Below are 16,421 nucleotides of genomic sequence, written 5' to 3'. Positions count from 1 at the left end.
TTAATGCACAAGATAATTATTAGGATTTTTTATGCGATTCAGAGTATAAAGATATTCGAAATTTTTGCCGCTTAAGTGTGGCCAGGTGGCGGCGGACTCAAAATGCATGCCGTTTTCCCTCGATGTTTTGGTATTCCGAGTGGAAGTCGCGGCGACCCATTGCTGCGATGCATTTGCTCACTTGGCCAACTTTGGTTCTGCGTTCCCGATGCCTAGGACGACAAAATGCTGCGCCAGAACCTGTTGGATCAGCTTAAGCACTTCATAGAGACGGTGAGCAATGGCCACAGTTGTCCCCAGCTGCTGACCAGCCCCAATCTCATCAAGCTCGCGTGAGTAGCAGCCGCAGTGGTTAAGTAAATATCCGTGAGACTTCTCGTAGTAAACAAATCCATTGATCTTTGCAGGCTGGGATTTCTGGAGGAGCTGCCCGCCACGCGTGACATTGTGTTCGAGTACTTTGCCCTGCTGGCCGAGATCAGTGTGCAGCTGTACGTGTCGCCGGAGATGGCAGACCCAAAGACCGGAATGCCGGTGTCCCAGGTGAAGCAGGCCGGGAATCGCCAGCAGCAGCAACGTGCTCCGGAATACGAGGCCTTCAATCTGGTGAAGACGGCGCTGCAAAGCCTCGTGTGGAAGGGACCGCCCGCCTGGTCGCCGCTCATCGCCAACTGGAGTCTTGAACTGGTGGCCAAGCTATCCGATAAGTACACCCAGCGGCGGATGACCATCACGGCCAGCTGCAACTATTGGCTGGAGTGTAGCGCCATGCATGGGCTGATGACCCTCATAAACAGCTGCTTCCGGAAGTTAACCCAACCGGAGGAGGAGGCCTGCGTGGAGATCATGCTCAATGCGTTTCACCGCTTTCCTATGACCTTCGACTGGATTGTAGCCAGATTGGGCGGCTGCTTCCCTTACAAGATCATCATGCAGATCCTACAGTGCGGCATCAAGCGATTTGTAGATGACTACCGATGTCACCTGGACTCGGAGGCGGGCATCCTCGATTACATGACCTCGTGTCACGAACAGCACCTGAGGGCCGCCTTTCGTGAGATGCTTAAGGAGGGATTTGCACCGAAGAAGCCGCTGGACGTGGCCGTCGTTCCTTTTCTGCTGATCACCACCAATTACTCGGACACGATCCTGCAGAGCTTGGTTAATGTGCTGGTCGAAATCTGTAAGTACCAATTAGATAAAAGGATATACATATATTATTTCTCTAACACATTGATATTAATTAATTTCTGTAGATACCGAGGACATGTGCGAAGTGATTGTGCAGAAGTCGCCGTTGTGGTTAAGCAACAAGATGTTTGCCGGCATGCAGCCCACGCTGAATAATGCCGTGCTCCGCCTAAACGAGCATGGAGCGACGTTGCTGCTCACGGCAGCCAAGATGGCCGAAAAGTATGTTTGGTGCCAGGATTTCCTGGACAACTCGATGCAGGAGCTGGAGCAGTGGGTGCTCAACCAGCGGAATTTCCCACTGCTGGCCGATCTGGCCTACGAGGAAACGAAGTACATGCTGTGGAAGAGCTGTCTCAGCACCAATCTCTTCGAGCAGCAAACAGCGGTGAGATTACTGCTGGTGGTCTGTAAGTAGAACGATCTTTAGATGTGGAAAATGGAGTCAAACAGTGATGGTAAAACGCGTTCTCACTATTTTCTAGCGTCTCAGCACCCAAATATTTACTACCAGACCATATCCCAACTTCTAAAGAAGTCATATGCACAGAACCCCAATGGAATTGGCGCTCTAATTCGATTACTTGGCGGGCAAAGCGGCATGGTAAACTTTCCGGGATTCACACCAGGTTTCAAGATGGTTTTGGAGGACATAACGTTGGATGTTCAAGTCAACAATCGATTGCCAGTGCCGCCGGGCACACCCACAGAAGCCTTTAATACTTTCTCCAACCTAAACATACTGGCCAGGTAAATATGACTATTATTAGGTATTATGATCACCCTAAGTATTTCGACTTCATAATCTACCCAAGAATGCACAAGAGCAAGAATGTGGCTCCCTACATTAAGGCGCAGCATTTGAATCAAGCCCTCAACGAATGTCTTCCCAAAATCATTCAAATCTTTGACTGCACCGTCAACAAATTGGTCCTGAAGATGGACAGGGATGCCGCCGAGCGGAGTGCGGACAAATTCAGGGCGCAGCAAAGTAACAATAATAACAACAACGATGATTTGTGCAATGGCAAGGATTACGGAAAGCGTACGAAACTGGAGACGGACGAAGACAAGGCGGACGATGAGGACGCTACCCGCATGCGCTTGGCTCACCTTATTGTGGATCTGTTGAACAACATTGACGCCGGCAGTCGAACCACAGTCCTGCGCACTCCATTAGTCCTCAAGCTGGCCACGCTTAGCGTAAAGTACTTCTTTGTGGGCTTAACCGAAAAGAGTACGTAACCAATGCTTTTTAACTCTACTTGTATATTAACCACATTTTATTCTAGCTGTGATCCGTCGAGCGGCGGCTTCGCATCGCTCCTACACCCTGTTGCAAAGGCAGTGTTCCGCCCGTAAAATCGCGAGAACAATTTGCCTGCGCGAGCTGGTGGAGGGCGCCCTCTTCTATCACGGTCACTTGCTTGGTCAGCTGGAGGAGTATGAGCTGGATGAGCTTCAGATACCTGAGCACGAACATCTCATCCTGCAGAACCTGCACACCAGCTCCGGCGCCAACTCGAACCGCTCCGTTCTGCATTCCGGTATTATAGGCAGAGGTCTGCGACCTGTACTGCCCACCAACGAGAGGAACTGCGATGCGGAGAAGCAGGCGCTCTATCTAAAGGCATTGAATGCCTGCTGCGCCGATCTGGAGAAGCCCAATAACGTGGAGGGCTACTCTCTGGTTTCGCTGCTGCTGGTCGAGCTGGTATCTACGGATGTCATGTACAACGGCCTGCCCTTTCCGGACGAAGAGTTCTCCAGAGTCACAATGGAGCGGGACATGCAGATCAGGAGGGCGTTTATCACGTCCCCTGTGCTCTGGGCGGTTTTGGGACTGATCGCCGGTCATAGGCCGGCGCTTTGCTATTCCTCCGTGCTTCTGCGCGCATTATGCGCCACCTGCTTGCATCACTGGCGGGGAAAAAATGGTGAGCTTTTTACTATACTCGCATATTATAATAGTTGTACTTAGTCGAGTTTCTTTTTTCAGTCAATCGATTCCAGCCCACTGCTGCGAACGATGAGCTGATGCTCTGCACCAAGAAGATGCTGCAACTGCTGGCTATGAGCCAACTGATTCCGCCTCCACTTACCAATCTGCATCTCATTATCGAGCACTTCGAATCGGCAGAGGTAGGTCTTTCATTTTTGTAAGCCCCAACTGTAGAGTCCTACCAACAGATAAATGTTTTTCTTTTCCAGATCGCCCTGCTGCTGCGCGAGTGCATCTGGAACTACCTTAAAGATCACGTGCCCTCACCGGCGCTGTTTCACGTGGATAACAACGGGCTGCACTGGCGCAACACGAACACGCAGCAGGCCAAGGTGCCGCCGCAATACGTGGACACATTGCGCCACCTGATGCAGCGGAAGCTGTCCACTCTGGGCCCCCACTACCATCAGATGTTCATAATGGGCGAGTTGATGGAGAGTAACTCAGAGCCAGATCCGACGGCCCGGCTGCAGATCGTGGAACTAGATTAAGCATCCGTAGTTAGCTAGCCTAATGTTGTAGTGTGAGCATGAGCGTGTGCATGGAATGGAGAGTCTGTGTTGAGTGTGAAATGGGAAATGTGCGAACTAAATGCAGTGTTTGTATTTTGATATTCAATGGGTTCTTTTATTTTCGTTTCATTGGTTTGTAAAAATTAAAATCTCAACCTAGGCCTTGCAAATACTGTCCAGCAGTTATTGTACCGACGGCGCCTGAAAATCGCATCATTTGTGTGTAGTTTAGAATATAACGAAGCCAACAACAATTTCACTTGAACATGTTTCTTTATGTGTGCGAACCAATGGGCACCGTCTCCTCCGGCAATCCTCGGCTGCCTTCAGTACATCATATATTAACGACTAATTTACGCATTCATTTGTTTCATATAATACACAGTATTGTCACATGGATATATAGCTTTCGTGTCGCCCCATTGCTCCCCACCAACTCCCCAATTCGCATCAGCTAACTTAAAGTGTCCGCTGATATCAGCTACTGCTGCTGCTGCTGCTGGTGCTGCTCGGGCGGTACCAGGTTGCTCCTGAATTTCCTACATGATTCTATGGTTACAAATACTTGGCGAATGTAGGACAACAAAAAAAACGGGAAAACAAAACCAAAAAGTTCCTCACAATTTGTTAACAAAGTTATTCCTTTCGATAAATCTTAGCATCTATGTTTAGTGGAGGCATCAAATGCGCCTACGAAGTTCGGCAGTGGCTCAGTTTGCGCACGGAGATGCAGGACGTCAGCTTCTTGGCGCGCCTCTTTAGCGCCGAACCTTTCTTCTTAACTGGCGCCTCTTCCCTGCTACCGTTGCCCAGCGAATTTCCGGAGGCGGCGGCTGCGGCGGCACTTGTGGAGGGCGGCTCGTAGGCGTGGCAGGCGGCTAGGGCCGCCGCCGACTGCTTGGCCCGAATTTCGGAGGCAGCAGCTGCCGCTTGGCGGGCGAGCTCCTCTGCGAAATTAACCATGAAAGTAGTTCACTCGAAAACAGTGATGTTGGTACGTACGGTTAACGTCGTGCTCTGTGAAGTAGACATCCTCCTCCTGGGTGCCGTAGTGGTAAGCTTCCAAATAAGGTATCACCGTGGAGTTGCGGTATTTGTCGCCCTTCAGGGGGGGAATGGGTATCGGTGGGCCGGTCTTCACCGGGGCGGATCTGAACCAACTGGAAGTTGATAAGAGGCATCGGTAATCATGAAGTGCCACAGTGGAATTTATAATTACGTGTCGTGGCGTATTTCCTGCAGGGAGAGACGTTTGCTGGGATCAGCCTGAAGCATGCCGAGGATCAGGTTGGCAAAGTCCGCGTCCATTTCGAAGAGCCACGTGGGCGCCTCCCACTGACCTCGCCCAATGTTCTCCAGCAATCGGTAGATATTGTCGCCCTCGAAGGGATACTGTCCAGTAGCCAAATTGTAGCTGCAAGTCAGGTATAGAGGTGAAGTACACCGATGCATTTGATATTAAACGACGCTTACAGAGTCACTCCGCTGCTCCAGATGTCCACCTTGAAGCCGGCGAAGGTCTCGTGTCCGTTGGCGATCTCCGGTGGCTGAAAGGCCGGAGAACCTTGGCCCGTTGTGCACGTGTCGTCAGGTGAGAACAGATCCAGTTGCTCCGCCACACCGAAGTCGGATATCTTCAGCGTTTGATCCAGGGAGAGCAGCAGGTTGCCCGGCTTGATGTCCTTGTGGATGACCCGGCAGCTGTGCAGGTACTCCAGGCCGTCGACTAGCTGTTTAAAGTAACCGTGTGCCTGAAACAGGGGCATTCGCTTGTCCGGCTGGTAGTCCACCATCTCCTGCAGCCCGCCGACACAGTACTCCATAACCAAGTACATCTTCTGCTTCTCATCATTGTACAAAACGTCCACCAACTCCACGACATGTCGGTGCTTCAGCTGCTTAAGCAAGGCGATCTCGCGCGTCACGTTCTGTTCGCCATTGGGAATCCTGCGCAACTTCCGCTTGGTCAGGATCTTGACGGCCAGCCGGCACAGGTTCTCCGAGTTCATGGCCTCCTTCACCTTGCCGTACGATCCCTCGCCGAGGACATCGCCCATAATGTACTTGCCCACCATCTTAATGCTCTTCTTTTTCTGCTGATAGATGATGTCCTGGCTGTCGACGCGATTGAAGAACATGTTACCCATGTCCAGCGTGACGCGATCGAGCGTCTCGATCTCGTCGTCGTCCAGCCACGTGACTTGCGGATGTGGCTGCTCCTCGAGCAGCAGTTCATCCGGATTGTAGAAGCCAACACCACCTGCGCCATCCGCTTGGGCGGTGTCCTCCTTGACCTCCACAAAGGCGTCGTCGTCCAGTTCGGAGGCGACGTCATAGTGAAAGTTCTTATTGGCTAGCAGTACGGTCATCTCGTCCTCAACGGGATCCGGTTCCTCCTCCTCCACCTTGTGCTGGGCTCCTCCGCCCGTGGGATGGTGTAGATGATGATGGTGCGCTGCCTTGACCTGTGCCTCCATGGTGGTGGTCACAGTCATCTGGCCCGGTGCTCCTCCTTCTCCTCCTCCTCCTCTGGATGCTTCGCCTCCGACTCGCCGAGAGCTAGAACATTGCATAAACCTCCGCGGAGCCCCAATGATCACATATCGCAGGTGGCGGCCCCACTCCGGTGGATGGGAGTCGACGGGCAGTCGCCTGTGGCTGCGGAACGGTTGGTTAGTTCATGGCTACACCTAATCCTCACCAGACACACACGCGCTTTTATCGCTCACCTCTCGAAATACCTTTATTTTTGTAATCAATTCGCACACACTCGAATTGATTGGCGTGCGATTTTTCGAGGTCCCTCGTCGCCCGTCGTTTATTTTGCGAAGTCCGCTGGAAAGGCGATCCCCCCTTCCGTTCCACCGCTGTGCGATCTGTTTCTCATATAAGTTTGTGAATTCCTGTGTTTACTCTCCGTTTAATTTGTTCTTTTCCCCTTCCGAAAAATTGTTTAACAATTAGTTTTTGGTCAAAGTTAGTTCGGCGCAATACGGTCACACTGGACACCAGCAACCAGGGCTGCACAAGCAGTTGTTGTTGTTGCTGCCGCTGCTCTCTTGTCCAAGTGAAAACATTAACAAAAATCAACAAATTTGTGTTTTCTGGCACGAGCGCTCGAATAACTCGAATCGAAGGGGAAGTCATGGCCGCAGGGACCACCACCAAGGAGCGCCTGGAGCGGCTGATGAACGCCAAGAAGCAGCTGGAGGCACAGATCAGCCGAAACGGACAGATCCTGGCCGCCGTAAGTAAATTTGCATGCTCATCGGCCGATACCCTGTAGCAGCTGGGATGGGGTGTACACAGTGTGGCAAGCTGTTCGCGACGCACCTTCGCGGGTATCCATGATCGTCTGTTCTTAAGCTGTGACAGATGGCATATGGATGAATTGTACCCTAAATATGAATGTGTTCTATACCCTACTATTGTTTGGGGCATGTCCACTTGCACAAGCAGTACAACATTAGAGAACAAGAGTCCCTATAGTTAGGGTAGGGTATATACACTATTGTAGTTGAGCAAATTCTGGTGTTTATGCTGCAAGATAACTCAAAACCCAGTGACATTAAGCACGATCCCTTCCTTCAGAACGAAAATGTGGGCATGAGCGGACCACTGGTGGACGCCGAGGGCTTTCCCCGCAACGACATTGACGTTTACCAGGTGCGCCTGGCGCGCCAAACGATCATCTGCCTGCAGAACGACCACAAGGAGCTCATGAACCAGATCCAGGCGCTGCTAAACCAATATCACAGCGAGATTGCCACCACAGATCCGGAGCTGGTGAACCGCGCCTCCGCTCTGGACTTGGACAGCGACCGATCACCCGGCGGCGCTAATATCGCGGACCTTGCACCTGCGCGCGCCATCGTGGTGGTCAACCTGGTCAGTCCCGACTCGCCCGCCGAGAGAGCTGTGAGTGAACGTAGTAAACAGGCGAATATCACAGGATTAATGGTGCCATCTTTTACCATTTCAGGGTCTCTGTGTGGGCGATGCCATCCTCCGTTTTGGCTCCATCAACAGCGACAACTTCAAGGGAGATCTCGCCCAGATTGGCGAGCTGGTGCGCAACATGCAGAGCCAGAATGTCCAGCTGAAAGTGAAGCGCGCCGAGCAGCAGCTGGACCTGATCCTGGTGCCGAAAACCTGGAGTGGACGCGGACTCCTTGGCTGCAACATCGTCCTGCCACCCGAGGCGATGGAGCACTGATGCAGTTACCTGTTTAAGCTTTCTTCGAGTTGCCTGTGTACTCTTGCCCTGCATTTCAGTTATTAGCCCATGGCCAGACCACTGAACATGCGTGCTCCAAATTGCGAACATTGATTTTTGGTTTGGTTTTCGGACCAATTAAAGCCGGAGTCATCTCGCTGACTGACTGACAGCCGGGTCACTGGGCCAAGGAGCAGCAAGGGAGTGACACAAGGTGCACAGGCGACAGCCACAAGGATGATATTGTGATTCAGGGGTTTGGTTGGAATTGTAACCAATTTTTTTTTGCATTTAATTTTTAATCATTTTTTTTAAATGATGTGTAACATAATACAAATTACAGGACGTTTTTACTAACAAATAAGTTTTTTTAACGCTTGTACTGTTCAATAAAAATTAAATATAATACAACTATATTATAAATGATTTCTTTAAATCATAAAATGAACGTTATTAGAATTGAATAGGATTTAACCATTCCTCTTTCTGTCTTATGTTCAATTTTAGTAGTTAGCTGAATGAAATTCATATGTATATATAAAATATATTGCAACGTTTATTATAAAATTAAAATTTAACAGACGGCATAGCTCTCTGCTTTAAAGCTTTAAAACTTAGTAGTGGAGAACAATTCAAAAAAATTAAAATATAAATGTCGCAGAGAAATTTAAATTCTGTTTTTGAACAGCCTGGCACACTATTCAAGTTCTCAACCAATGTTCGAGAACTTAGTTCGCGCACAATATCCATCAAACTGTAATTCTCCCTAAGGTACAAAATATGTTATCTCTTAATTGAGCGATATAATCGTATGGGTGCATTGTTGATAAATATGAATGATAGTTTTTAATTTAGAGCAAAGTCATTTATTTTGTTTAGATAATTATATCAATGTTTGTTTTTTAAGCAACAGTGTGCAGCCCGGACTCACACCAAAACCCACAACAGAATTAGCTTAACCGGTTAGAACGCATGTTAACTTAACAGCGAGAGAGAGAGTTTCCGCAAAGAGAGAGATTTTGGCAGGACGAGCTTTCGCCCGAAAATCTATTTAAGCAACACGCAGCGCAAAAGTTTTAAACTTTTTTCACCCGCGCCGCAGCATCCGATTGCCACGAAAAAGGATAATTACAATTGCATTGTAATTATTCAACCACAGCGACTGGCAAAAAACATTTCCAATTCCTGGCCAAAATATACAACAACAATTATTATCCCCCACTAGTGCGTTTGTTTTGTGCGCCGGACCAAAGCTGCCGCAGCCGTCGAATCGAGAGCATTACGGATGCGAATCCGAGTGGCGACAGGACGAAAGTGCGGCCCAATCGCAGCCAAATTACGCTAGTGAAAAAATCGTGGGGCGCCGCTGAATTTTTGTGCAATTATCGCGAGCATTTGAAAGGATCTGCCTGCTGCCAAATCGCGACCGATGAAAATTGCGAGCCGTTCGAGTTCGTCCTGTGCGGCGGAAAGGATGTGTATGTGTGCGGGCTTTATATAATGAAACAGTTCCACTGTTCCCTTTTTTTCGCGAACTGGAGTGGCGGAATGGGGGGCAGACTCTTGATAGTGTCACTGTCATTGCCAGTGCATGGGAATTGTGATGGAATGGGAACGAAAGCTGCGCGAAATAGCACAACAAACAGGCAGCGGGGAAACTAACAAAAAAGTTAACTAAGGGCGGGCATCCTTTTCCTGCGTGTGTGTGTGTAAGTGTGTGTGTCTGTGCGTCGCGGAGGGGCGAAGGAAAACCAACCCCCACAATCCGCACCGAAGGACCAACATTTCGGCTGCTACACTCGATGAATTAAAAAAAGCCTGTGTCTGCGCTGCGCTTGTGTGCGTGCGTACACTTCAACGCGTTTCGAGCCCCACACACACACACACACTCTCACACACTCGCACGCACACACACACACACACACAGTTGAATAATTCAGAGACACTGCAATGCTGCCCCATTGTTCATCAATAAATTGGCGTTAGATGGCCACACACACACACTCACACAAAAGCACTCACAGTTGAGAGAAATCCAAGGAGGAGCTTTCATTTTCAGTTTTCGGCGTCTCATTATCCCGCGCGCTAACTGAATTATTCAACAATTACAGCTGAGATTTTGCAGCCTCACACGTTGCCAAAAAGTGCCAGTTGTGCCAGTGTGTCCACAAGTCCTTACGCTCATTGGGCGAAGGACACATGCAAATGAAAAATTCATTTGCATGTTTGTGTGGTGGGCGTGTGTGTGTGTGTACATATGTGTGTGTGAGCTGAGATGAGGAGTACACACAGCGCCGGTCATCATGTTGGCACAAAAACGAAGTTGAAGTCGATCCTTGACGTTTCGAAAAGGATCAGAAGTCCTTAGGCACTTAAATACACACTGTCCAGAGCCATTTGTTGAGTTTCAAGACTGCAGACTTCATTGGGAACACAATTTTTCTTAAATAGGTGTCTAAAAGTATGCTACGATATACTTTTAGTTTCGCAGTTTACTTGAAAAGGTGCTTACAAATATGCTTTGATATTCGATATGAAAAAGGAAAAGAAGTTAATACCTTTCACATTTTAGGCACCTTTTCGTGGGAGTTTCCTATTTTAGAGCATTACTGATCAAAAGGCTGTGTTAAAAGTTGAAAATAACCTTATATTTGATGGTTATTATTACCACATACTGGGAACTCAGTACTTTTTATAGAGAACACAATGATGACAGTGCCTTTAGGTTGACCACGACTGTAGGCGAAGCTCCATAGGGGCAACCGAGTGTAGTGGGAGCGTAGTATTGATGATGACAGATTAGTTGCAGTCGCTATTTTTAGCCCGGCCATAAAGCAAAACCCTAATTCGAGCCATTTCACGCAGGAAGGACACGGCGGCAGAAACTACAAGTGCAGCGCGATGGCGCCCGTCACCCGCAGGAGCAGCAGCACCAGCACCAGCACCAGTGGCACCATAATCCTTGAGAGCAGGAGCAGCGCCGTCGCCCGATGAAGGATTGCAGCATGGCCCGCACATGCACATGCACATGCACTGGCAGCAGCACTAGCACACACACACCCACGGCTACGTTCACTGGCAGCATAAATAACGCAAGGACATGGACGGCGCAACGAACGCGACGAGGACAAAGGCCCACGGCCTGTGACAGAAATAAACGCCACCACCGCCTCCTCGCCAGGAGCTAACCGACTAAAACGTGAACCCAGCACCAGCACCAGCACTTGCTCCACCCCCGTTTGCCCCAAGTGATATTATTTTTAATGCAATCAAAGTGCTAAGTGAGTTTGCCCAAAAAGAAATCAGCAGAGACTACGAAACTAGAGTGCAGCCGGTTCGGGTTGTGTCGGGTTGTGTTGGGGTCATAACCCAATTTGGGTAGTTTGTCCTTTGAGCGTGAGTCGCGGCACCCGGAAAGGACGAGCAGGATTCATATGGACGACGGCAGGTGCAGCCCGCTTAGCCAGGTGAGCCAGGTGAGCAGCAGCAGTAGCAGCAGCAGCAACAGCCAGGAAAAGCCGTGCAAACTGTACCGCAAGCGGAGGCGACGCCAGTGAACAAAGGATCAACTCACCCAATACTCGCCTAAATGAAGAATGAAGAAACAAAATGTGCGCACGATATCCTTGATCGTGTGTACATTTACCTATCTGCTAGTCGGCGCCGCCGTCTTTGACGCCCTCGAATCGGAAACGGAAAAGCGTCGTTGGGAGGCGCTGCAAGGTGAGTGCGACTCTCAAGTGCCACTGCACAGTGCACTGCACGAAAAATTTGTGTTTGCAACAAAAGAAAAATTACATGAATCACAATCCGCCTCGTAGCACCAAACAGTTCCTCTTTTTGCCTGAGCTACAGCTTTTTGTGACTTATATGTACGAGTATATAGACTCATATAGAGACTTCTCATTACATTCCGCTTTGGAATCCCCAATATGGTCAAGTGCACAGCTTGCCACCATTACCTGAAATGCGTCACAGGCACTCAAGCCATTCTCGTTACTAATTGCAGATGCCGAGGATATGATAATACGCAAATACAATATCTCACAGGAGGACTTCAAAGTCATGGAGACTGTGGTGCTCAAATCGGAATCGCACAAGGCCGGCCAGCAGTGGAAATTCACCGGTGCATTCTATTATGCAACCACGGTGCTTACCACCATAGGTGAGTTATCTAACCAGCGTTGTGTTGTAACCACATGGAGCACTCACGATGACCCACCACCACCACCACCTCCACCACTATCACCATCACCATTTCAGGCTACGGACACTCGACGCCCAGCACGGTGGGCGGGAAGCTCTTCACCATGTGCTATGCCATCGTGGGGATTCCCCTGGGCCTCGTTATGTTCCAGAGCATCGGAGAAAGAGTGAATAGACTGAGCAGGTGTGTTTCAATCCAAATGCTGGTGAATGCTATCACCTTCAATGGGTGCCGTGCCTATGAGTATGCAGCATTTCATGATCTCATGATCTCATCCCACAGCTACGTTATCAAAGCGGTCCGCTCCTCGCTGCGCTGCAAGAGGACCGTCGCCTCGGAGGTGGACCTCATCTGTGTTGTGACCACACTCAGTTCGCTGACGATAGCTGGCGGTGCTGCGGCCTTTTCCAAATTTGAGGGCTGGAGCTACTTCGATTCAGTATATTACTGTTTTATTACTTTAACCACTATAGGTGAGTGTGCACTGAGTGCGCTGCGAACTGCTCGATTCCAATCTAATTTTGGAACTTCCACAGGCTTTGGCGACATGGTAGCCCTGCAGCGGGACAATGCACTGAACAGGAAGCCCGAGTACGTGATGTTCGCACTGATATTTATACTATTTGGCCTGGCCATCGTGGCCGCCTCGCTGAACTTGTTAGTACTTAGGTTTGTTACGATGAATACCGAGGATGAGCGACGCGACGAGGCCCAGGCCATGCAGGTGAGTGCGAGATCCGAGTGCTCGATGCGGGAGTAAGTCGAGCAACTCATGCCATTTACTACCTATTACCTATTGCCTATTGCCTATTACCGTAGACTTGAGGACTGTTTTTTCGGATTTTATTACTATCATGCCATTGATGCGGCCAAGCGAGGCCCTTTCCCCATTCGTTTTGGTAGTCAACCGCTTTACTCTACCGTTTTTACCTTACCTTACCTTGCCTTACCTTATAGCAACGCTTCACTGTACCCTAGCTGCCATAGTACTACAACAATTTTGTAACTTTTATTCGTATAACTTCCACCTGTCTCATACTCTCGTACCTCTCGACCAACAACTTCTTAAATCAACTATAGTTTTTACATACATATCTGCTTGCCACTTTGCTGCACACTTGGCTAATTCTTGATCTTGCACCTTCGGTTTTATACTTTTTCGATAACTACTTATATTACCAATGTTTTGAACAAATTAATTGATACAATCTATTCAATGCAGGCCCAAATGCGAGAGCTACCCGATAATATCAAATCGAATAAATCGAATATTTTCTTTTTTCGCATATTTTCGGTTGCTTTTGACTTAACGAAACCATAACGAACCGATACGAATCGAATCGAATGCAAAACGCGAGCTTAGTTTATGTCCAAGTCCAGTTTATGGACCAACGAGGTGATTGCGGCTTTTCAGATTCCAATACTTTCGACCAACACCACCCCCCAAAACCCAAATAACCCCAGAAACCCCAAAAACCAAAACACAAACTGCTTCACCACCTGGCTTTCCACTCTACGACACTGAACCAAAGAGCACCAAGAATATGCAATCACCACAACCACACGAATACCGCTCCCAGTCTTCAACGCTATACTCCACCCACTCGGCATTCAGAACACCCCCATGGATCCCCCATAAGATACCCGTCTAACCCATTGATTAACCCCTTCCAGGCGCTGCAAGTGGCTGTCAAGCTGGAGGGCGATGTGATAACATCCAACGGATCCATTCTGAGCGGCTACGAGGGACACGATGGCCAATCTCTGAACGGAAGCAACACCTCGTCCATGTGCTCGTGCCACTGCATGTGCCTCAATGGCAACCGGCACAAAAAGTACGTAATTGGGCGATTAGCACGGGGCTCAGAAGATAGGCCAATTCGCAGAGAGAGGCTAATGTGAACCGAGATGGGGCTCGGAAGTGTCTGGGGGCTTCTAAAGTCCTTCACCTCAAGTATTTCCGCTTTTTTGTCCAGCCAGTTGGCATCGTATATGTGTTTGCCATGCAGTTGGTTAGATATACCATAACAAGGACTTTTGAAGTTCACTTGAGGATGGTATGTCTTATCAATGATGCATTTTTGATGTTAAATCTATAATTGTTCATAAGGGGTAAAGACTATCTTCAAACTATTCGACGTTCGAGTGATTTGGCCTTCTCTTCTGCCTCTTAATATATATTGTGTTTATGTGTACTCATTTTTGTTGAAACTACACATTTTGCTTTGCGCATCTGCAGAAGTAACCACTTGGGAAAGAACAACGATGCAGAGTAAGCTTTCATTTCATCCGATTACATGCAAAGCCTGACTCTACTAATCCATAATCCACATAATCCTTATCTGAACTGATAGTGTGAAGAACCAAAACACTTATATATGCTAGTAAAATCAGGCTGCTTCACCCATTCGCATGCATGCTGTGTATCCCCGCCCTGCAAGATTGAGCTACTAACCTGGTGTCCTGCTATCTTCTCCCACAGAAACCAATACAAGCTGAGGCGATCGCCAACGCACATCCGACACCTTCTGCCGGAGGTGGTGCCCATGCAGGATTTGAACTACGACTACGACACCCAGAGCCTGCACACCCTGGCCGATCGCGGGACCATGGACAGCAGCTACATGGGCGTGGACATGGCCGACATGGGGGATACGGCGAGCATGGAGCTGCGGCCACACACATTGCTCAAGCGCAATGTCTCCCTGCTGTCCATTCGCATCTAGGAGGCGATATCGATATCGATATCGAAATGGATATCTATGGATGGAGGTGGAGGATTGACGGGTTCCTGGAACAACGAAGTGGCCCACGACCTCGCCAAAAACGACTTACAAATCGAAAGTGATAACAAGGCTCTAATAGTACTTAAATACTTATGTAGATTCGCAACTGAATGTGGCGCAGGACGATTGATAGATTGTTGGATTGATTGTTGTGTTGATTGACTTGGGCGCTTGGATAATGTGCGATAGTTTGTGTAGGCTCTCCCGCGACTTGGACATGCCATGTGTGTGCATTTACAATGTGAACTAGTGCATAGATCTATACAACATGTAGTCGGCATGATAGAGACTTAACCTATATTATATATACAACACTTACAACTAGGGCACTATACAATTGAATGTAAACCACTGCCACTTCCGAGCGATAGAACCTAGAGATTATGGAACGGCAGCACTCACTCGTAGTCTTTGTATCTCAACGCGAACCTCCTCCAGTTGTCTGTAGAACCCAATAGCCCAATTCAGATGGCCTCGAGCTGAAATCAAGCTGTACTAGTAGCGTTTAAAATTCGATATAGTTTGGATTCAAATTTGAAACCTTCAAAGCCTTTCAAAATTCCAAATTCAAAAACAAACTGCCGCTACTCTTCTTAAGTATTTGAAATGAAAAGAACGCTAGCTTTTTCCAAAGAAGTCGCGAACGGTTTCAATCTAAGTTGCATATGAACGCATAGATACGAGTACATGCCAGGAGCCAAAGTAACGCAATTGAAGTGTCAAATTAATGCTGTACATACTCTATAGCCGATTAATGTTAGATAACGTTTGAAAATCCATTTTATTCAGACTTATTATGATTACGCAACTCGATATCAGTTTACGAATAGTTAGTGGCCGCAGCCAAGCCGACCTCCTCGATCGAACCAAGTGTCAAAGTACTTGGCTCCAGTGCTCAAGTGACTCCAGCGACTCTAGTGACTCCACGATGTGCCAAATAAATCGCCGTACGTGCAACATGCAGTGACACGAGTGTGGCACCATAATGTGCGGATCGTACGCGTGCCAGACAGACATATATACATATATATGTATATGACATATACCGTCTCAGACCCCAAGACCTCCCCCTATCGCATTTACGCAAAGAATGCATTTAGTTATAGTTGTAGATAATGTCGAGGCGAGTTCCCCAGTCACTTAGTTTAAGCATACCCAACCCATGGAAATTGTTTTACGCCATTCGATTCGCATTTAAAATAGGATTTTCGATTATCTGTTCTAGTTAGTCGGTGCATTTTGCAAGGCCCATTGCTCACTCGAGACGTCAAACGCTTGGAAAGAAAAATCTCTTTTATCCCTATGTGCTTTGTATATAATAGTATACTTAATTCGTACAAGTAATTACTTTAAAAACAAAACAAAAAACGATATATTGTTAGTACCAAAACTTTGTCAGTTTATAAAACTTAGTTATGCATTTGATTTAGCGTGACGATTTTTAGATTGCTAATTCATTTCCAAATTTTAAATATTTAACTAGAATATATTTCAGCCAATGAGGTTC

General features: G+C 48.1%; 4 protein-coding genes across 8 annotated transcripts; 3 read left to right on the top strand and 1 right to left on the bottom strand.

Annotated features, from left to right (window-relative positions):
* Nucleotides 1–143: 143 nt before the first annotated feature.
* Nucleotides 144–3,811, top strand: LOC122622685 (integrator complex subunit 5). The gene is made up of 8 exons (XM_043801331.1): nt 144–332; nt 408–1,183; nt 1,257–1,601; nt 1,677–1,941; nt 2,007–2,428; nt 2,484–3,128; nt 3,191–3,333; nt 3,403–3,811. The coding sequence occupies exons 1-8, from the start codon at nt 226–228 to the stop codon at nt 3,682–3,684; spliced, it is 2,985 nt and encodes a 994-aa protein (XP_043657266.1). The 5' UTR covers nt 144–225; the 3' UTR covers nt 3,685–3,811.
* Nucleotides 3,812–4,318: 507 nt separating this feature from the next.
* On the bottom strand, nt 4,319–6,587 carry LOC122622686 (serine/threonine-protein kinase stk11). 3 transcript variants are annotated; one of them, XM_043801334.1, is made up of 5 exons: nt 6,447–6,587; nt 5,179–6,363; nt 4,925–5,119; nt 4,708–4,865; nt 4,319–4,652 (listed from the first exon to the last, which is right to left on the bottom strand). In XM_043801334.1, the coding sequence occupies exons 2-5, from the start codon at nt 6,276–6,278 to the stop codon at nt 4,396–4,398; spliced, it is 1,710 nt and encodes a 569-aa protein (XP_043657269.1). In that variant the 5' UTR covers nt 6,279–6,363; nt 6,447–6,587; the 3' UTR covers nt 4,319–4,395. The 3 variants fall into 3 exon arrangements, with proteins under 3 accessions (XP_043657269.1, XP_043657267.1, XP_043657268.1); XM_043801332.1 differs by having other exon boundaries at nt 6,435–6,576; XM_043801333.1 differs by having other exon boundaries at nt 5,179–6,357; nt 6,435–6,568.
* Nucleotides 6,588–6,817: 230 nt separating this feature from the next.
* On the top strand, nt 6,818–8,290 carry LOC122622689 (26S proteasome non-ATPase regulatory subunit 9). The gene is made up of 3 exons (XM_043801339.1): nt 6,818–6,952; nt 7,297–7,623; nt 7,688–8,290. The coding sequence occupies exons 1-3, from the start codon at nt 6,851–6,853 to the stop codon at nt 7,919–7,921; spliced, it is 663 nt and encodes a 220-aa protein (XP_043657274.1). The 5' UTR covers nt 6,818–6,850; the 3' UTR covers nt 7,922–8,290.
* Nucleotides 8,291–9,288: 998 nt separating this feature from the next.
* LOC122622688 (two pore potassium channel protein sup-9) lies at nt 9,289–16,327 on the top strand. Of its 3 annotated transcripts, XM_043801335.1 has the most exons (9): nt 9,289–9,399; nt 10,787–11,644; nt 11,931–12,086; nt 12,185–12,311; nt 12,411–12,601; nt 12,665–12,852; nt 13,803–13,963; nt 14,368–14,400; nt 14,611–16,327. In XM_043801335.1, the coding sequence occupies exons 2-9, from the start codon at nt 11,518–11,520 to the stop codon at nt 14,852–14,854; spliced, it is 1,227 nt and encodes a 408-aa protein (XP_043657270.1). In that variant the 5' UTR covers nt 9,289–9,399; nt 10,787–11,517; the 3' UTR covers nt 14,855–16,327. The 3 variants fall into 3 exon arrangements, with proteins under 3 accessions (XP_043657270.1, XP_043657271.1, XP_043657273.1); XM_043801336.1 differs by lacking the exon at nt 14,368–14,400; XM_043801338.1 differs by lacking the exons at nt 13,803–13,963; nt 14,368–14,400; nt 14,611–16,327 and adding an exon at nt 13,492–13,740.
* The last annotated feature ends 94 nt before the right edge of the window (nt 16,328–16,421 follow it).

Source organism: Drosophila teissieri, chromosome 3R (genome assembly GCF_016746235.2).
Source record: "Drosophila teissieri strain GT53w chromosome 3R, Prin_Dtei_1.1, whole genome shotgun sequence".
In the NCBI taxonomy this organism is placed as follows: Eukaryota; Metazoa; Arthropoda; class Insecta; order Diptera; family Drosophilidae; genus Drosophila; species Drosophila teissieri.
This window is presented reverse-complemented; position numbering and strand designations above follow the sequence as displayed.